This window comes from Salmo salar, chromosome ssa13 (assembly GCF_905237065.1).
Source record: "Salmo salar chromosome ssa13, Ssal_v3.1, whole genome shotgun sequence".
NCBI lineage: Eukaryota > Metazoa > Chordata > Actinopteri > Salmoniformes > Salmonidae > Salmo > Salmo salar.
The window spans coordinates 90,125,068-90,146,681 of NC_059454.1; the positions used below are offsets into that span (position 1 = coordinate 90,125,068).

The 21,614-nt window shown below is 41.3% G+C and overlaps 3 protein-coding genes across 4 annotated transcripts in view; all 3 read left to right on the forward strand.

Moving 5' to 3' along the window:
* Positions 1-2,693: 2,693 nt before the first annotated feature.
* On the forward strand, positions 2,694-4,842 carry LOC106568113 (protocadherin alpha-3-like). The gene has a single exon (XM_045692395.1). The coding sequence runs from the start codon at positions 3,476-3,478 to the stop codon at positions 4,304-4,306; it is 831 nt and encodes a 276-aa protein (XP_045548351.1). The 5' UTR covers positions 2,694-3,475; the 3' UTR covers positions 4,307-4,842.
* Positions 4,843-5,628: 786 nt separating this feature from the next.
* The window catches only part of LOC106568101 (protocadherin alpha-C2), a 62,395-nt gene continuing 46,409 nt past the window's right edge, over positions 5,629-21,614 (forward strand). Inside the window, exon 1 of one of the 2 annotated variants that reach the window (XM_045692362.1) lies at positions 5,629-8,181. In XM_045692362.1, the coding sequence (XP_045548318.1) occupies positions 5,809-8,181 (2,373 nt within the window). In that variant the 5' untranslated portion in view covers positions 5,629-5,808. Of the gene's footprint in view, positions 8,182-9,246; positions 11,216-21,614 lie in introns of those variants that run through there. The other variant, XM_045692363.1, reaches the window with a different exon arrangement.
* LOC106568103 (protocadherin alpha-8) lies at positions 16,176-19,461 on the forward strand. Its single transcript, XM_014138137.2, has one exon. It carries the CDS (start codon positions 16,482-16,484, stop codon positions 18,876-18,878), a length of 2,397 nt encoding a protein of 798 aa, XP_013993612.2. The 5' UTR covers positions 16,176-16,481; the 3' UTR covers positions 18,879-19,461.

The following is a 21,614-nucleotide window of genomic DNA, read 5'->3' on the forward strand; positions in this document are numbered from 1 at the left end:
ATCAAGCTTGTGCTGACTGCCATTGATGGAGGAAAACCACCTAGATCCGGGACATTACAGATTATTGTCAACATTATTGATGTAAACGATAATTCCCCATCTTTCAGCAAACAACTCTACAAAGTTCAGATTCCTGAGAATGTCCCAAGTGGAACGACAATTCTTATTTTAAATGCGACTGATTTTGATGAGGGTGTAAACGGAGATATAATGTATTCCTTAACGGCCAAGGGAGATGCAAAACATGCTGAAATATTCTCCATTGATCCGCAGTCGGGAGTTATCACTTCTAAAGGCAAAATAGACTACGAGGAAAGTTCAGCATTTGAGATCCGTGTACAGGCTAAGGACAGAGGCGTCCCTCCTCGAAGCACGCAGTGTAAAGTCTTAGTTGAAGTGCTTGATGAGAATGACAATGCCCCTGAGATAGCTGTAACATCACACATGGGCGCAGTGAAAGAGGACTCTCCAATTGGCACTGTTGTCGCATCTATAAATGCATTAGATAAAGATGGAGGTAAAAATGGACGTGTTTTGTGTGCCATAGTCGGAGAAGTTCCCTTTAAACTTATCTCTACTTATAAGAACTATTATTCTGTAGTAGTGGGCGGACCTCTGGACAGAGAGAGCGCATCGCAGTTCAATGTCACCATCATTGCTAAAGATGAGGGAACACCTCCTCGCTCCAGTACCAGTGTTATAACAGTAGACATCTCTGATGTGAATGACAACCCACCTCACTTTTCAGAACCCACAATAAACATGTTTCTAAAGGAGAATGGTCCTGCGGGAGATTTAATTGCAAGCTTGACTGCAATTGACCCCGACGTCAATGGGAATGCTCAAGTTAAATATTCATTGGCAGAAACTATCAACAACCTTCCAATGTCTACGATGATAAACATAAACTCTTTAACTGGTGAGATATATAGCATGCAGTCATTTAACTATGAAGAAGTAAAACAGTTTCAGTTTCAAGTTCAGGCTACAGACTCTGGTGTTCCTCCACTAAGCAGCAACGTCACTGTCAACGTTTTTATCTTGGATGAGAATGACAACAGTCCTGTGATTCTCCCGCCCTATTCTGACCACGGCTCCGTTAATTCTGAGAACATTCCTTATTCTGCTGAAGCGGGATACTTTGTGGCCAAGATCAGGGCTGTAGACACCGACTCTGGTTATAATGCACTGCTTTCTTATCACATCTCTGAACCAAAGGGGACCAATCTATTCAGAATTGGAACTAGCAACGGAGATATACGGACTAAGAGACGCATGAGTGACAATGACTTAAAAACTCACCCGTTGGTCATTCTGGTGTCTGATAATGGAGAACCTTCCCTGTCTGCGACTGTGTCTGTTGATGTTGTGGTCGTTGAAAGTACAGATGACATGCAGACAACTTTCAGACAACTGCCTGTAAAGGAGGAGAGTTTCTCAGATTTAAATCTGTATCTGCTCGTCGCCATTGTGTCAGTATCAGTGATATTTCTACTGAGCCTCATCAGTTTAATAGTTGTAAAATGCCACAGGTCAGACGGCAGTTTCAGCAGGTACAGCGCCCCCATGATCACCACCCACCCTGACGGGAGCTGGTCTTACTCCAAATCTACTCAGCAGTATGACGTGTGTTTCAGCTCTGACACAATGAAGAGTGACGTAGTAGTTTTCCCCACGCCGTTTCCACCTGCTGATGGCGAGCTGATCAGCATTAATGGCGGGGATACTTTTCAAAGAACAGGAACGCTTCCGAGCTCAGAGAAGGTAAGGAGGACTGTTCATGATATGGGATGTTTTTGTCACGTCTTGATTTATTTTATTAGCATTATTATCTTGTCATTACATTTTTTTAATTCCCGAGATTTGTTGTAATTTACATAGACGGTTCCAATTGTATGGGTACGGTTTAGGATAGTTTTTTGTTTTTGAATTATCCTCTAAATCGATGCAGAGTGTAGCGTTACAATTCAGCACCAGGGAGAGCGACATATGGCTTCTTGCTTTGATTTGTGTCAGTCTCATTCTTGCTCACGTTTTCTCAATTAGATTGCAGGAAAGTTGTTTCATGTTCTCCTATATCAGATAATCTTGTGGATCTGTCAAATTAGTGTAGTTTTTAATGGTTTATGGTTGACGCAGTAACTGGTAAAGTTATTTAAATGTATATGCACACCACAGAAGATTTAGCCATTGAGTTCGACTACTGGTCATCAGCTGTTTGTCAGATTTAGGGCTAAGCAATAAATTACATTTGAGAGGATCATGCAAAGCGTTGTTCATTGGATGATCTTTTTTTTATATGAACTCTTCTGAGAGATACCAACATCTTGAATAACTAAAGCAATCACATCTGTATTCATTTTAAGAGCAGAGTAAAAGCACTTGGTGTCGCTGTAGACCGTGATTATGTTCAGTTGATAACTATATGGGGCTCCTCCTTCCTCTCCTCACTTCCACTGATGAGGCAGGTACAGTCAAGCGAGTTGTTGAGACGAGAAGCACTCGAGATAGGCCTGTATGTAGATGTAACCGATGTGAAATGGCTAGTTAGTTAGCGGTGGTGCGCGCTAATAGCGTTTCAATCAGTGACGTCACTCGCTCTGAGACTTGAAGTAGGGTTTCCCCTTGCGTTGCAAGGGCCGCGGCTTTTATGGCGCGATGGGTAACGATGCTTCGTGGGGTGTCAGTTGTTGATGTGTGCAAGGGTCCCTTATTCGAGCCCAGGTTGGGACGGAACCTACACTGTTACATAGACACAACCGTTGTATACTAATAGAGAGATTGTTCTTATATAAAACGTTGCTTAGCAATATTAGAAATCTATCATAAACAATCAGAAGAATCAGAAGGTCTGTGTATAAGGATGGACCATTCCGTGCATTGTGGATATATTTGGATTCGGATTGTGCTGTTTCTTTGCTTATGGGATATATCTTCCGGTCAGATTGTCTATTCTGTTTTAGAGGAGGTGAACAAGGGAACCGTTGCTGGGAATATAGCAAAGGACCTCAATCTCAATGTTCAGGAATTGGAGTGACGTATATTTCAGATTGTATCCGGATCCAACAAGAAGTATTTTGATGTAAATCCAAAAACTGGTGTTCTGTTCGTGAATGAGATAATCGACCGTGAGGAGCTTTGTGAGACCAATGTGAAGTGTTCTTTGAATGTGCAGGCCATTGCGCACAATCCTTTAAATGTTTTTCGTGTTGAAATAGAGATTTTGGATACAAATGACAATGTACCTTGTTTCATAGAAAATTCTCTGACATTAAATATTTCTGAAAACGCTGCTGCGGGAGAGCGATTTCTTCTGCCAGTGGCTGAGGATGCGGATGGGGGCAGTAACTCTATGAAAACCTACAAGCTAAGTCCAAATGAACATTTTTATTTGGATGTTTAGAGCGGTGGAGAGCAGAGTTTGTCTGCTGAGTTAGTGTTACAGAAGGCTTTAGACAGAGAGAAACAGGCTGTGATGAAGCTCTTACTAACTGCTGTTGATGGAGGAAAACCTCCCAGATCTGGGACATTACAGATCACTGTACATGTATTCGATACTAATGACAATACTCCAATTTTCAGCAAACCTCTTTACAAAGTAAAAGTTGAGGAGAATGTTTCAAATGGAACCAAAATAATAACTCTCACGGCATCAGACTTGGATGAGGGTATCAACAGTGACATTGTTTACTATTTTGTTGGTAACAGTAATGAAAAAGGATCTAGTATATTTGCTATTGACCCATATACTGGGGATGTATCAGTGAAAGGTAATGTCGACTATGAAGAAAACGTTGGGACTGAGTTACGAGTCCAGGCTGCAGACCAAGGCCAACCTCCAAAAACGACACATTGTAAAGTGTTGGTGGAAGTAGTCGATATAAATGACAATGCTCCAGAGATAGCAATAACATCACTCATGAGCACAGTAAGAGAGGATGACAAGTCTGGCGCTGCTGTTGCTTTAGTAATGCTCTCAGATAAAGATGGGGGTAAAAATGGAATTGTGAATTGTCAGATAAGTGATACTGTTCCTTTCAAACTGCAGTGTTCTTATAAAAATCACTACTCTTTAGTTGTGGACGGGCCTCTGGACAGAGAGAAATGTTCTCAGTACAACATCAGTATTGTTGCTATGGACGAGGGGACCCCAGCTCTCTCCATCCCCAGTGTTGTTACTGTACACTTTTCTGATGTAAAAGACAACCCACCCCGTTATCCAGAACGTCTTATTAACACGGATTTCAAGGAGAATAGTCCAGTGGGAGGTCTGATAGTTAGTGTAAGTGCGTATGATCCAGATTAAATGGAAAAGGCGCCTGTATCATATTCTCTATCGGAAAGTAAAAGTGATAATATATCGCCCTCGCCAATTGTCAACATTAACTCTATAACTGGTGAAATAACAGCATGCAGTCTTTTAACTATGAAGAAGTCAAAAAGTTACAATGTCAAGTTCAGGCCACAGATTCTGGTGTTCTTCCACTAAGCAGCAACGTCACTGTCAACGTTTTTATCCTGGATGAGAATGACAACAGTCCTGTGATTCTCCCGCCCTATTCTGACCACGGCTCCGTTAATTCTGAGAACATTCCTTATTCTGCTGACACGGGATACTTTGTGGCCAAGATCAGGGCTGTAGACGCCGACTCTCGTTCGGGAGCTGGTCTTACTCCAAATCTACACAGCAGTTTGACGTGTGTTGTATCTCTGACACACTGAAGAGTGACCCAGTCGTTTTTCCCACGCCCTTGTCCACCTGCTGACGGTGAGCTGATCAGTATCAATGGAGGTGATACCTTCCAAAGGACACGGACGCTGTCCAACACTGAAAAGGTAAGAACATCTTTTTATATTACCAATATTCGAATTTTTCATTAAAGTTTTAGTGCAGAGCTCGTGAAACCTGCCGAGATTCGAGCAGTGGTGATTTCAGCACCACGCTTGTGGACCGCGAAGCCGCGACAGAAACCATCTCCATCAGTGGATTGGTGAATGACGAGCAGTATACAATGTTGTTCTTTCTTTAAATGCTTCATCTTTGAGGGGTTGTGTTAACATATCTCGACTTTCAATGACCCTTAAATTGTGACACCTTTCTCTTTTAGAACTGGAATTAACCGGCACCACATATTAAGCATCAGTTTTCTCATAGTCTTTCTTCCACATTATTAAATTAAGTATTTTTCTTTTTCTTTAACTTCTTTAGTGCTTCGTTTTGTGAACTGCCTAAATGTTGTGACCCATCTCCTTTTGCAATGTATTCAACCATATAACCTTCAGTTTCTCTGTTTCTTTTCAACGACTAATAACTATAGCGGAAGCCTGTATCATAACTATCCCAAGTGTTGTGCTATTGATGAGTCAAAGTGGTAGGTGGTCTCTAAATTATATAGAGTAAACCACAAGTGAAATAAGTTGGGGTACTATTTGCCTCTTCTTGCAATGAAGCGGAATGTTTTACTTAGACTATTAAACCGTTTTATTTCAGGCAAAGACATGATGCATACATAGGTCATGTGCTTATTTCTAATTGAGCAGTGTCATGTCCATTTAGTAAGAAAAACACAGGGTGTCGCTGTAGACCGTGGATATGAACCCTTGATTTAATTTTATAGGGCCCCTCCTTCTGAGCCTAGCAGTCAGTGTTGTGCAGGCTTTTGTCAGAATAACAGAGCCAGATTCCTTTTGAAACGACAGCTCTTTCGTGAGAGGATATGATGTGGTTCTTTTCTGGAATATTTGCCTTATTATCTTCATGATTTTCTCATAGAATACGGAAAGTCTGGGATTCCCGTGGATTTAAAGATGGGTCCTTCCATGCATTGTGGATATTGTTGGATTACGGTTGTGCAGCTTCTTTGTTTCTGGGATTTATCTTCCGGTCAGATTGTCTATTCTGTCTCAGAGGAGGTGAACAAGGGAACCGTAGTTGGGAATATAGCCAAGGACCTCAATCTCAATGTTCAGGAACTGGAGTCTCGTATGTTTCAGATTGTATCCGGATCTAACAAGAAGTATTTTGATGTGAATTTAAAGACCGGTGCTCTGTTTGTGAAAGAAAGAATCGATCGAGAGGAGCTTTGTATGACCAGTCAAAAATGCTCTCTAAACTTGGAGGCCATTGCACAGAACCCTCTCAACATGTACCGTTTAGAGATCCAAGTATTAGATATAAATGATTACGCACCTTCATTTCGTACAAGTGATCATACATTAAATATCACAGAATCTACCTCTCTAGGTGAAAGATATCCCCTACCAAGAGCTAATGATCCTGATATAGGCAGTAACTCTGTTAAAACCTACAAACTGAGCCCAAATGAGCACTTCTCTCTGGATGTACAGAGCGGTGAGAAAACGGTGTCTGCTGACTTAGTGCTTCACAAAGCTTTAGACCGAGAGAAACAAGCTGTTATCGTGCTCCTTCTGACTGGTGTTGACGGAGGAAAACCTCCACGATCCGGGACATTAAATATATTTATTAATGTGATAGATGTAAACGATAATAGCCCAGCCTTTAGCAAACATTTGTATAAAATAAGTATATTTGAGAACGTCCCTACTGGCACACCTATAATAAAAATGAACGCAACTGATGTGGACTCAGGAGTATATGGGGAAATTATTTATTCTTTGATAGGCCATGGGGAGGAAAACGCACTGGACTTTTTTCAAATAAACCCAGTCACTGGTGAAATTACAGTTAAAGGAACAATTGACTACGAAGAGCATGCTGCGTTTGAGTTACACGTACAGGCTAAAGACAGTAGTTCTAGTCCCCGTGCAACACACTGTAAAGTCCTAATAGAAGTGATGGATGTCAATGACAATTCCCCAGAAATATTAGTGACTTCAATGATGAATGCAGTTAGAGAGGATGCAAAATCAGGTTCAGCTGTTGGTCTAATAACAGTATCTGATAAAGACAAGGGTGTAAATGGAAAAGTACACTGTCAAATAGTAGGCTCTGTTCCATTCAAATTGCAATCCTCCTATAATAACTATTACTCATTAGTAGTAGATGGATCTCTAGATAGAGAGAGTGGTTCCCAGTACAATGTGACTGTTACAGCTACAGATGAAGGCATCCCACCTCTCTCCAGTACCAGTGTCATTAATGTGTATGTCGCTGATGTGAACGACAACGCGCCTCATTTTTCAGAACCCATAATTAATGTATATCTGAAGGAGAATAGTCCCGTTGGAGGGCTTATTGCCAGCTTGACTGCGCATGATCCAGATATGAATGAAAATGCCCAGATGTCTTATTTGTTTTTAGAAAGCAATAATGCAATACCCTTGTCTACAATGATAAACATAAACTCTTTAACTGGTGAAATATTCAGCCTACAGTCATTGAACTACGAGGAGGTGAAGAAGTTCGAGTTCCAAGTTCAGGCTACAGACTCTGGTGTTCCTCCACTAAGCAGCAACGTCACTGTCAACGTTTTTATCCTGGATGAGAATGACAACAGTCCTGTGATTCTCCCGCCCTATTCTGACCACGGCTCTGTTCATTCTGAGAACATTCCCTATTCTGCTGAAGCGGGATACTTTGTGGCCAAGATCAGGGCTGTAGACGCCGACTCTGGTTATAATGCGCTGCTTTCTTATCACATCTCTGAACCAAAGGGGACCAATCTATTCAGAATAGGAACCAACAACGGAGAAATACGGACTAAGAGACGCATGAGTGACAATGACTTAAAAACTCACCCGTTGGTCATTCTGGTGTCTGATAATGGAGAACCTTCCCTGTCTGCGATTGTGTCTATTGATGTTGTGGTCGTTGAAAGTACAGATGACATACAGACAACTTTCAGACAACTGCCTGTAAAGGAGGAGAGTTTCTCAGATTTAAATCTGTATCTGCTCGTCGCCATTGTGTCAGTATCAGTGATATTTCTACTGAGCCTCATCAGTTTAATAGTTGTAAAATGCCACAGGACAGACGGCAGTTTCAGCAGGTACAGCGCCCCCATGATCACCACCCACCCTGACGGGAGCTGGTCTTACTCCAAATCTACTCAGCAGTATGACGTGTGTTTCAGCTCTGACACAATGAAGAGTGATGTAGTAGTTTTCCCCACGCCGTTTTCATCTGCTGATGGCGAGTTGATCAGCATTCATGGAGAAGACACTTTTCAACGGACACGAACTCTTCCCAATAGCGAGAAGGTAATTACCCTTCATTATAAAAGCATACTATGTACCATCTATTGACCAAAATGCTATTTCTAAGTCGATAATATGTCTCTTGTTTTATATCATTAGTTTTTAGCAGGAAATCCTTATGTCTCAGCATGTTGTTGTTTCGTTTAATGCGCCTTTTGAAAAGGTCATGTAGGGGTACCTTATGTTGTTGAATAGAGTTAGGTCTACCTTGTTTAACTTTTCTGCCTTCTGGATATTAATCACTTTGTTCAAACAATATTTTCATAATTTGGGGTTCATATGGTGTAAATGTTATGGTTATTTGTAGGTCAAAAAAGACAGCTCGTTTAAGAAGCACTTTTCTTTCGACTTCAGCACCACTGGGGTGGACAGCGACATAACTGGGTCGCTGGTCGTTTTTAAAAACACACGTTTCATGTCACACCGTGTCGCTGCAGACCATGGATATGAAGGTTGTTGCTCAGTCTGGTGCCCCTCCCTCTATGGTTTGTCATGAGCTGGGAGGGCTTTGTACAGGTCCAGGATACATCGCACTCTGTTTGTGTTTTATCCAAGAAAGCATTCTCACTGCGTTTTGGGCGTTTTATGTCTTATGTTTTTATGCTAGATAACACTAGTTTCAGAATCTAATTATCGATGTTTGGAACTAACAACTGAACCGTGGATAACGATGGGCCTCTTTCTCCATGCATGTATTTTGATTCGGATTCTGCTTCTTCTTTGTTTCTGGAATGTATCATCCAGTCAGATTGTCTATTCTGTTTTAGAGGAGGTGAACAAGGGAACCGTAGTTGGGAATATAGCCAAGGACCTCAATCTCAACGTTCAGGAATTGGAGTCTCGTATGTTTCAGATTGTAGCCGGATCTAACAAAAAGTATTTTGATGTAAATGTTAAGACTGGTGCTCTGTTTGTTATCGAGAGAATCGATCGAGAAGACCTATGTGTGACGAGCAAGACTTGTGCCTTAAATTTAGAGGCCCTAGCACAAAACCCGCATAGTCTTTATCGGATCGAGATAGAGATTTTGGATACAAATGACAACGCACCATTTTTCTCAGGTAATACACTTACAATGAATATTACAGAGATAGCTATTTTAGGAGACAAATTCCTATTACCCACTGCAAAAGATCAAGATGTTGGTAGTAACTCGGTAAACAGCTACAAGCTGAGTCCAAATGAACACTTCTCTCTTGATGTACAGAGCGGTGGAGAGCAGAGTGTGTCTGCGGAATTAGTGCTGCAGAAAGCTTTAGACCGAGAGAAACAGGCTGTGATCCAGCTGACACTGACTGCTGTTGATGGAGGAAACCCTCCTCGATCAGGGACGTTACAGATAGTGGTAAACGTTATGGATATAAATGACAACAATCCAATTTTCAGCAAACCTCTTTACAAAGTGAAAGTGAATGAAAATTCACCGGTAGGAAAAAAAGTAACTTCTCTTCTTGCTTCGGATATAGATGAAGGAGTAAATGGTGAAGTAATATATTCTCTAGTTGGATATGGGCCTGAAAACGAAGCTCTATTCTCTATCGTTCCTGAGACAGGGGTGATTGAGGTAAAGGGAGTGATTGACCATGAACAAAATGCTGCGATTGAGTTAAGAGTCCAAGCAAAAGACAAGGGTATTCCACCTAGGAGTACACGTTGTAAAGTCTTAGTTGAAGTTATTGATGAGAACGATAACACTCCAGAAATATCAGTGACGTCACTCATTGACACTGTTCGCGAGGATGTGAAAACAGGCACAGCTGTTGCCTTAGTCACAGTCACTGACAAAGATGGGGGTAAGAATGGAATAGTTCAGTGTAACATTGCAGGTTCTGGTCCTTTCAAGTTGCAGTCTTCATATAATAATTACTATTCTGTATTAGTTGATGGGCCACTAGACAGAGAACTTGTTTCAATGTATAATGTAACCATTGTTGCAACAGATGAAGGATCCCCACCTCTCTCCAGCACTAGAGTTATTAGTGTGCACATTTCTGATGTGAATGACAACGCACCTCGCTTCTCAGAGCCCATCATGGTGCAGTTAAAAGAAAACAGTCCAGTTGGAGGTCATATTGCCAGCTTGACTGCGAATGATTTAGACATAAATGAAAATGCTCAGATGTCTTATTCATTTTTAGAAGGCAATAATGCAATACCCTTGTCTACAATGATAAACATAAACTCTTTAACTGGTGAGATATATAGCATGCAGTCATTTAACTATGAAGAAGTAAAACAGTTCCAGTTTCAAGTTCAGGCTACAGACTCTGGTGTTCCTCCACTAAGCAGCAACGTCACTGTCAAGGTTTTTATCCTGGATGAGAATGACAACAGTCCTGTGATTCTCCCGCCCTATTCTGACCACGGCTCCGTTCATTCTGAGAACATTCCTTATTCTGCTGAAGCGGGATACTTTGTGGCCAAGATCAGGGCTGTAGACGCCGACTCTGGTTATAATGCGCTGCTTTCTTATCACATCTCTGCACCAAAGGGGACCAATCTATTCAGAATTGGAACCAACAACGGAGAAATAAGGACTAAGAGACACATGAGTGACAATGACTTAAAAACTCACCCGTTGGTCATTCTGGTGTCTGATAATGGAGAACCTTCCCTGTTTGCGACTGTGTCTATTGATGTTGTGGTCGTTGAAAGTACAGATGACATGCAGACAACTTTCAGACAACTGCCTGTAAAGGAGGAGAGTTTCTCAGATTTAAATCTGTATCTGCTCGTCGCCATTGTGTCAGTATCAGTGATATTTCTACTGAGCCTCATCAGTTTAATAGTTGTAAAATGCCACAGGTCAGACGGCAGTTTCAGCAGGTACAGCGCCCCCATGATCACCACCCACCCTGACGGGAGCTGGTCTTACTCCAAATCTACTCAGCAGTATGACGTGTGTTTCAGCTCTGACACAATGAAGAGTGACGTTGTAGTTTTCCCCACGCCGTTTCCACCTGCTGATGATGAACTGATCAGTATTAATGGAGGAGACACTTTTCAAAGAACAAGAACGCTTCCGAGCTCAGAGAAGGTAAGGATCACTTTTTCTAAGGATTTTGCTTTGTAATTGCTTTTTTTAAATTGACATTGTCTTATGTGCACATTATATTTTTTCAAGTTCCCGAAAAACTTGGTTAAGTTCCGTTTTAACTTGACAAATGTCATGGGTACGGTATAGTTTGGGTGAAATTTTGCTCCAAATTGATGCAGCATGCAGCTTTTCAATTCAACACCATGGACAGCAACCTGTGGCTACTTTGGTTAGTCAGTCTCATTCTTGCTCACTTTTTCTAGATAAAACTGCAGCAAAGTTGTGTCGTATTCTCCTCTAACAGATAAAGGTATGAACCTGTCATAATATTGTAGTATTTAGTTGTTTAATGTAAAATTGAAAACTGAAATGACATTTAGATGTAGGCCCTAGTTTACACCACTAAGGTAAGGTACGCAATACCTTAAATTTAGGAAGAAAGTGTTGTTCATTGGATACATTTGTTAGTTTTTTTCTTTAGGCGTTCCTTATGTTATTTACAGTTGAAATCGGAAGTTTACATACACCTTAGCCATATACATTTAAACTCAGTTTTTCACAATTCCTGACGTTTAATCCTAGTATAAATTCCCTGTTTTAGGTCACCACTTTATTTTAAGAATGTGAAATGTCAGAATAATAGTTGAGAGAATGATTTATTTCAGCTTTTATTTCTTTCATCACATTCCCAGTGGGTCAGACGTTTACATACAGTCAATTAGTATTTGGTAGCATTGCCTTTAAATTGTTTAACTTGGGTCAAACCTGCTCGCACACGCTTTTTCAGTTCAGCCCACAAATTTTCTATAGGATCGAGGTCAGGGCTTTGTGATGGCCACTCCAATACCTTGACTTTCTTTTCCTTAAGCCATTTTGCCACAACTTCGGAAGTATGCTTGGGGTCATTGTCCATTTGGAAGACCCATTTGCGACCAAGCTTTAACTTCCTGACTGATGCCTTGAGATGTTGCTTCAATACATTCACATAATTTTCCTGCCTCATGATGCCATCTAGTTTGTGAAGTGCCCCAGTCCCTCCTGCAGCAAAGCACCCTCACAACATGATGCTGCCACCCCTGTCCTTCACGGTTGGGATGATGTTCTTCGGCTTGCAAGCCTCCCCCTTTTTCCTCCAAACATAACAATGGTCATTATGGTCAAACAGTTCTATTTTTTTTTCATCAGACCAGAGGACATTTCTCCAAAAAGTACAATCTTTGTCCCAATGTGCAGTTGCAAACAGTAGTCTGGCTTTTTTATGGCGGTTTTGGAGCAGTGGCTTCTTCCTTGCTGAGCGGCTTTTCAGGTTATGTCGATATAGGACTCGTTTTACTGTGGATATAGATACTTTTGTACCTGTTTCCTCCAGCATCTTCACAAGGTCCTTTGCTGTTGTTCTGGGATTGATTTGCACTTTTCGTACCAAAGTACGTTCATCTCTAGGAGACAGAATGCGTCTCCTTCCTGAGCAGTATGATGGGTGCGTGGTCCCATGGTGTTTATACTTGCGTACTATTGTTTGTACAGATGAACGTGGTATCTTCAGGCGTTTGGAAATTGCTTCAAGAATGAACCAGACTTGTGGAGGTCTACAATTGTTTTTCTGAGGTCTTGGATGATATCTTTTGATTTTCCCATGATGTCAAGCAAAGAGGCACTGAGTTTGAAGGTAGGCCTTGAAATACATCCACAGGTACACCTCCAATTGACTCAAATTATGTCAAGTAGCCTATCAGAAGCTTCTAAAGCCATGACATCATTTTCGGGAATTTTCCAAGCTGTTTAAAGGCACAGTCAACTTAGTGTATGTAAACTTCTGACCCACTGGAATTGTGATACAGTGAATTATAAATTAAATAATCTGTCTGTAAGCAATTGTTGGAAAAATGATTTGTGTCATGCACAAAGTAGATGTCCTAACCGACATGCCAAAACTTTAGTTTGTTAACAAGACGTTTGTGGAGTGGTTGAAAAAGAAGTTATAATGACTCCAACCTAAGTGTATGTAAACTTCCGACTTCAACTGTATATATATATATATATATATATATATATATATATATATATATATATATATATATATATATATATATATATAGGGGGAAACTAGAAGTGGGGGAAACTAGAAGTGAGTGGTGCTGAATGCATTTTTTGAATGCAAACAGTACACAGCTATAGCTAGTTAGCTAGCTAGCTTAGCAAACCAAACAAATCAATCTGCTTCCATTTCTGCAATTCTGTTGATACCAATATTTTGAATAACTAAAATAATACATCTTTATTATAAAAATGTTAAAAATACAGTAAAAACACTTGGTGTTGCTGTCAACCGTGATTATATTGTGTTGATCAGGTTCCTCCTTCCTTCCCGCACTTCCCCTGCTGAAGGCACAGTCAAGCAAGTTTGGTGAGAGGAGAATGCACTCGAGATGTACTGTATGTAAAAAGAACCGCGGTATACTAGTCGAGAGATTATTCTTAACGATACTTTGCAATATAATGAAACTATCATAAACAACTTCAGCCTACATAAGAATCGGGAGGTCCGTGGATAGTGATGGGCCTTTCCGGTAGTGCAGAACCCCCTCCCTTGCCTGAATCCCCCACACCTTCTTGTGAAAGTGCACGCACTCAATTCTTAATTGCTGCGACTTGCTTGCTAGTTGAGATTTCTGATCACGTTAGGCTGCTTTTCATTAGATTTTATATGTCGGTTTGGTCGCGGGGAGAGGCACTAGTAATGTCTGCAGGTTTCGGTTTGGCTATTTGTTTCAAGTGTATTAGTCTATTAATAAATCTCTTTACCAAAATTCGTCATCTCTCCCATATCTTATTTGACTAGTAGTTGTTCTGAAATGTTTATTGCTTGCCTACAGTTTACTCCCTCCTCTATGTAATTATATAACTATTCATTTTGGTTGCCTATCCTGACGTGAAGTTTGTTCTATAGAAATTATTTGACTCTGATGTGTGCCACATAGAGTATTTGACTCTAGCCACAAAATTAAGAAAATTAAAAGGTAGGGGGGGATTTCGGCAAGACTATTTTCTCCTTCGATCCGAGACATTATAGATCATTGTACATGTAATGGAAATACATGACAACAATCAATTTGGCAGCAAACCTCTCTACAAAGTGAAAGTTCCGATTGGAACCAAAATAATATATCTCACTTCATTATATTTGGATGAGGATATCAACAGTGACATTGTTTACTATTTTGTTGGTAACAGTAATGAAAAAGGATCTAGTATATTTGCTATTGACCCATATACTGGGGATGTATCAGTGAAAGGTAATGTCGACTATGAAGAAAACGTTGGGACTGAGTTACGAGTCCAGGCTGCAGACCAAGGCCAACCTCCAAAAACGACACATTGTAAAGTGTTGGTGGAAGTAGTCGATATAAATGACAATGCTCCAGAGATAGCAATAACATCACTCATGAGCACAGTAAGAGAGGATGACAAGTCTGGCGCTGCTGTTGCTTTAGTAATGCTCTCAGATAAAGATGGGGGTAAAAATGGAATTGTGAATTGTCAGATAAGTGATACTGTTCCTTTCAAACTGCAGTGTTCTTATAAAAATCACTACTCTAGTTGTGGACGGGCCTCTGGACAGAGAGAAATGTTCTCAGTACAACATCAGTATTGTTGCTATGGACGAGGGGACCCCAGCTCTCTCCATCCCCAGTGTTGTTACTGTACACTTTTCTGATGTAAAAGACAACCCACCCCGTTATCCAGAACGTCTTATTAACACGGATTTCAAGGAGAATAGATGGGAGCTGGTCTTACTCCAAATCTACTCAGCAGAAAAATGTGTGTTTAGTTCTGAAGCACTGAAGAGTGACGTAGTAGTTTTCCCCACGCTGTTTCCGCCTGCTGATGCTGATTGGAAGCTGATAAGTATTAATGGAAGGTACACTTTTCAAAGGACTCCACCCTGCCAAATATTGAGAACGTAAGGAAGGATAACTTTTCATAAGGTATCTGCTTTTTTGTCATTGCGTTGTTATCGTTTTTTGTTTAACTGACTAATTATTATCTTGCGGCGCAAATTCTACATAATTTGTTGGAGTTCATCCCTTCTAACTTGATGAGACAGCTGAAGTTGTCTGGTACGGTTTTGGTCAGGAAAAATCCAGCTCTAAATTGATGAGGTGTTTGGCTCTTCAATTCAGGACCTGTTATGTTTTTTTCGTATGTTATTCCTTTCTATCAGATTCATTTGTGAACCTGTCAACATATTGTAGTTTTGGGTTGTTTATTGTAGAAGCAACAACCGGTAAAGTTATTATCTGCGCATCATTTATGTTAAATCATTACCAGCAGTGCTAGCAAGTCTCTCAATCTACATAATGTAGCCTACTTGGTCATGTTTGCAATGTCTCAGAATTGTTAATTGTTTTCGATTCCCATGTGTAATCACATTTAACTGGTGTGAAATCGCTAGTTAGCGGGAGCGCGCTAAAAGCGTTTCAATCGGTGACGTCACTCGCTCTGACACACTGAAGTAGTTGTTTCCCTTGGCTTTTGTGGAGCGTTAGGTAACGGTGCTTTGTGGGAGGCAGTTGTTGCTGTGTTCAGACGGTCCCTGGTGCGAGGCGAGGAGAGGGACGGAAGCAAAACTGTTACACACATGACCAAACCAGCTTGTTTACAGGTCGAAGATACACTATTGTTACAGTTTCATCCTTATATTTGAACTTGAACTCTGTAAAGGGTTGTTTATTTTTTATTTTTATCATTAAGAACCACGGTAGTGTAATAGAGACATAGCAAACTTACAGGGGCAGCAGGGAGCCTAGTGGCTAGAGCGTTGGACTAGTAAACGAAAGGTTGCAATATCAAATCCCGAACTGACAAGATAAAAATCTGCTATTCTGCCCCTGAACAAGGCAGTTAACCTACTGTTCTTAGGCTGTCATTGAAAATAAGAGTTTGTTCTTAACTGACTTGCCTAGTTAAATAAAGGTAAAATAAATAAACTGCTATGTGAATAGTATTTGTGCTGTGTATATACAACAAACACAGGATGTCGCTGTTGACCATGAACATTATTTCTAGGAGGAGTAATGCTGGACTAGTCATGTGAATACTAAAAAAGGAATGGAGTTGAAACCAGTAGTGTGTTTTGGGATGAGAGGAAAATGCTTGTGCGTCCTGGATTACTTGGGTTGTATCAACACGGATTAGCAGAGCTTGTATTATTTTCATTTTTTCCCTTTTAGTATATTTTGGACAAGCGTTTACTTGTACAGCGATGGGCCTGTGTGACCACAGAAGACGTGTTGGGATACAATGTCTTCTGCTGCTTTGTTCATGGGGATTGTGTTCCGGACAGTTCGTGTATTCAGTCTCAGAGGAGGTGGATAAAGGAACATTTGTTGGAAATATCGCCAAAGACCTAAATCTTAACGTGAGGGAACTAGAATCTAGAGAGATTCAGATAGTAACCGGATCCAGACGGAGGTATTTTGATATCGACGTGAAGACTGGCGTTCTTTTTGTCAATGAGATAATTGACAGAGATGCCATCTGCCCCAACTCCATAAAATGCTCCATAGATGTAGAAGCTATAATGAATCATCCCATGCGAATCCATCGTATTGAAGTAAACATTTTGGACATAAATGACAACGCGCCATCATTTCAAGAGCGCATTCACGTTATCAATATGACCGAATATGCCTCTCCAGGTGAAAGATTTCCATTACCACTTGCCGGTGATGCGGACGTTGGCAGTAAATCGATAAAAACCTACAACCTCAGCCCGAATGAATACTTCTCTCTGGATGTACAGAGCGGTGGAGAGCAGAGTGTGACTGCTGAGTTAGTGCTGCAGAAAGCTTTAGACCGAGAGAAACAAGCTGTGATTAAGCTGGTACTGATAGCTGTTGACGGAGGAAAACCTCCACGATCCGGGACTTTAGAGATAATAATTAATGTGATAGATGTGAACGACAACAGCCCGATTTTCACTAAATCTCTGTATAAAGTCCAAGTCTTAGAAAATGTTACATTTGGAACTTTAGTTCTAATCATCAACGCAACAGACATAGACGAAGCTGCAAACGGTGAGATTGAATACTCATTCATTGGTAACAGAGAAATGGATCTTCATAGGCTGTTTGCAGTCAATCAGCACACAGGTGAAATAACCATTAAAGGAGGTTTAGATCACGAGGAGAACCCTGCGTTTGAAATCCGTGTACAAGCAAAAGACAAGGGTAATCCACCAAGGAGTGCCCATTCAAAAGTCCTAATTGAAATACTTGATATCAATGATAATACACCCGAGATAGAAATAACATCACTGACCACTGCAGTCAAAGAAGATGCCGAAAAAGGTACAGCAGTGGCTTCATTGAGTATTGGAGACAAAGATGGGAGTAAAAATGGACTCATCAACGCATTTATTATAGGAGATTTTCCTTTTAAATTACAGTCGTCGTATAAGAACTATTATTCTTTAGTGGTAGACGGGCCTCTAGACAGAGAGAGTGCCTCTCTTCATAACGTAACTATTAAAGCGATTGATGAAGGGACCCCACCTCTCTCCAGTACTAGTGTTATTACTGTACACATTTCTGATGTGAATGACAACGCCCCACTCTTTCCGCAGCCCATATTGAACTTTTATATAGAGGAGAACAGTCCCGTGGGGGTTCGTGTTGGCAGCGTGACAGCGAATGACCCGGATATCAATGAAAACTCTCAATTGACGTATACACTATCAAAAAACAAAACATTCGCCCGTTTGTCAACATTTCTAAACTTAAATTCTCTAACTGGTGAAATATTCAGCTTACTGTCATTTAACTTCGAAGAAATTAAAACATTCCAGTTCCAAGTTCAGGCTACAGACTCTGGTGTTCCTCCACTAAGCAGCAACGTCACTGTCAACGTTTTTATCCTGGATGAGAATGACAACAGTCCTGTGATTCTCCCGCCCTATTCTGACCAAGGCTCCGTTCATTCTGAGAACATTCCCTATTCTGCTGAAGCGGGATACTTTGTGGCCAAGATCAGGGTTGTAGACGCCGACTCTGGTTATAATGCGCTGCTTTCTTATCACATCTCTGAACCAAAGGGGACCAATCTATTCAGAATAGGAACCAACAACGGAGAAATACGGACTAAGAGACGCATGAGTGACAATGACTTAAAAACTCACCCGTTGGTCATTCTGGTGTCCGATAATGGAGAACCTTCCATGTCTGCGACTGTGTCTATTGATGTTGTGGTCGTTGAAAGTACAGATGACATGCAGACAACTTTCAGACAACTGCCTGTAAAGGAGGAGAGTTTCTCAGATTTAAATCTGTATCTGCTCGTCGCCATTGTGTCAGTATCAGTGATATTTCTACTGAGCCTCATCAGTTTAATAGTTGTAAAATGCCACAGGTCAGACGGCAGTTTCAGCAGGTACAGCGCCCCCATGATCACCACCCACCCTGACGGGAGCTGGTCTTACTCCAAATCTACTCAGCAGTATGACGTGTGTTTCAGCTCTGACACAATGAAGAGTGACGTAGTAGTTTTCCCCACGCCGTTTTCATCTGCTGATGGCGAGCTGATCAGCATTAATGGCGGGGATACTTTTCAAAGGACAAGAACGCTTCCTAGTAGTGAGAAGGTGAGCTATTGTTTTCTTTAATGACCCCCTATTCTATTCAAAACCATGATTTTAACCTACTGTTATGGTTGTGTTTTCGTTTTGGATTTCCCTATATTCTATTTAGGCCTAACTTAAATTTTCTTGATTGTTGGCTTATATTAGCCTTTTAGGTAATGAAATGTGACTTGCCAGTACTAGGAAGTTATATGTATTTAACCCTTGTGCTTTGCTGAAGAAAAAAATACGTACATTTTGGTATGGGTCACATTGAGCCAGGCACAGTTTAAACACACTCAAGACAGTCAAAGTAAAAACAGACAAAACTTGATTTTGTCTTGTCAGACCTTTCAGAAATAAGAAATACAAGAATATTTCATTTCAAAACTCTATATTTAACTATTTGTTAAACATATTTCCTTTCTCACAAACAAGCATTTTGTGTTTGGAGCTCATTTTTGAGTGTCTGTGTCAGAGATCTGCTGCTTCACACTGAGAAAGAGAAGCTTGGGAATGGTCATTGTCACCCAAACATAGTTATAATAGTTGATCCAGAACCAGTAAAAACAAAATACACTGCTCAAAAAAATAAAGGGAACGCTTAAACAACACAATGTAACTCCAAGTCAATCACACTTCTGTGAAATCAAACTGTCCACTTAGGAAGCAACACTGATTGACAATACATTTCACATCCTGTTGTGCAAATGGAATAGACAACAGGTGGAAATTATAGGCAATTAGCAAGACACCCCCAATAAAGGAGTGGTTCGGCAGGTGGTTACCACAGACCACTTCTCAGTTCTTATGCTTCCTGGCTGATGTTTTGGTCACTTTTGAATGCTGGCGGTGCTTTCACTCTAGCGGTAGCATGAGACGGAGTCTACAACCCACACAAGTGGCTCAGGTAGTGCAGCTCATTCAGGATGGCACATCAATGCGAGCTGTGCCAAGAAGGTTGCTGTGTCTGTCAGAGTAGTGTCCAGAGCATGGAGGCACTACCAGGAGACAGGCCAGTATATCAGAAGACGTGGAGGAGGCCGTAGGAGGGCAACAACCCAGCAGCAGGACCGCTATCTCCGCCTTTGTGCAAGGAGGAGCAGGAGGAGCACTGCCAGAGCCCTGCAAAATGACCTCCAGCAGGCCACAAATGTGCATGTGTCTGCTCAAACGGTCAGAAACAGACTCCATGAGGGTGGTATGAGGGCCCGACGTCCACAGGTGGGGGTTGTGCTTACAGCCCAACACCGTGCAGGACGTTTGGCATTTGCCAGAGAACACCAAGATTGGCAAATTCGCCACTGGCGCCCTGTGCTCTTCACAGATGAAGCAGGTTCACTCTGAGCACATGTGACAGACGTGACAGAGTCTGGAGACGCCGTGGAGAACGTTCTGCTGCCTGCAACATCCTCCAGCATGACCGGGTTGGTGGTGGGTCAGTCATGGTGTGGGGTGGCATTTCTTTGGGGGGCCGCACAGCCCTCCATGTGCTCGCCAGAGGTAGCCTGACTGCCATTAGGTACCGAGATGAGATCCTCAGACCCCTTGTGAGACCATATGCTGTTGCGGTTGGCCCTGGGTTCCTCCTAATGCAAGACAATGCTAGACCTCATGTGGCTGGAGTGTGTCAGCAGTTCCTGCAAGAGGAAGGCATTGATGCTATGGACTGGCCCGCCCGTTCCCCAGACCTGAATCCAATTGAGCACATCTGGGACATCATGTCTCGCTCCATCCACCAACGCCACGTTGCACCACAGACTGTCCAGGAGTTGGCGGATGCTTTAGTCCAGGTCTGGGAGGAGATCCCTCAGGAGACCATCCGCCACCTCATCAGGAGCATGCCCAGGCGTTCTAGGGAGGTCATACAGGCACGTGGAGGCAACACACACTACTGAGCCTCATTTTGACTTGTTTTAAGGACATTACATCAAAGTTGGATCAGCCTGTAGTGTGTTTTTACACTTTAATTTTGAGTGTGACTCTAAATCCAGACCTCCATGGGTTGATAAATTGGATTTCCATTGATTATTTTTGTGTGATTTTGTTGTCAGCACATTCAACTATGTAAAGAAAAAAATATTTAATAAGATTATTTCTTTCATTCAGATCTAGGATGTGTTATTTTACTGTTCCCTTTATTTTTTTGAGCAGTATACATCAAAGAGACTTGTTTATTTTGGACCTGTGCAAATATCTATACACATGAAAGCCTCTGGGTCAAAATGACCCACAGCATCATGTTTGTATACAAAATCTACACAGACATTCCACAACACATCAGTGTGTCCACATTTAGAAGTTATTAGAATAATAGCAAAGACATCAAAACTGTGAAATAACACATATTGAATCATATAGTAAGAAAAAAAGTGTTAAACAAATGAAAATATATTTTAGATTTTAGATTCTTCAAAGTAGCCACCCTTTGCCTTGATGACAGCTTTGCAAACGCTTAGATTCCTCTCAACCAGCTTCATGAGGTAGTCACCTGGAATGCATTTCATTTAACAGGTGTGCCTTGTTAAAAGTTAATTTGTGGAATGTCTTTCCTTCTTAATGCGTTTGAGCCAATCAGTTGTGTTTTGACAAGGTAGGGGTGGTATACAGAAGATAGCCCTATTTGGTAAAAGACCAAGTCCATATTATGGCAAGAACAGCTCAAAGAAGCAAAGAGAAATGACAGCCCATCATTACTTTAAGACATGTAGGTCAGTCAATTTGGAAAATGTCAAGAACTTTGAAAGTTTCTTCAAGTGCAGTTGCAAAAACCATCAAGTT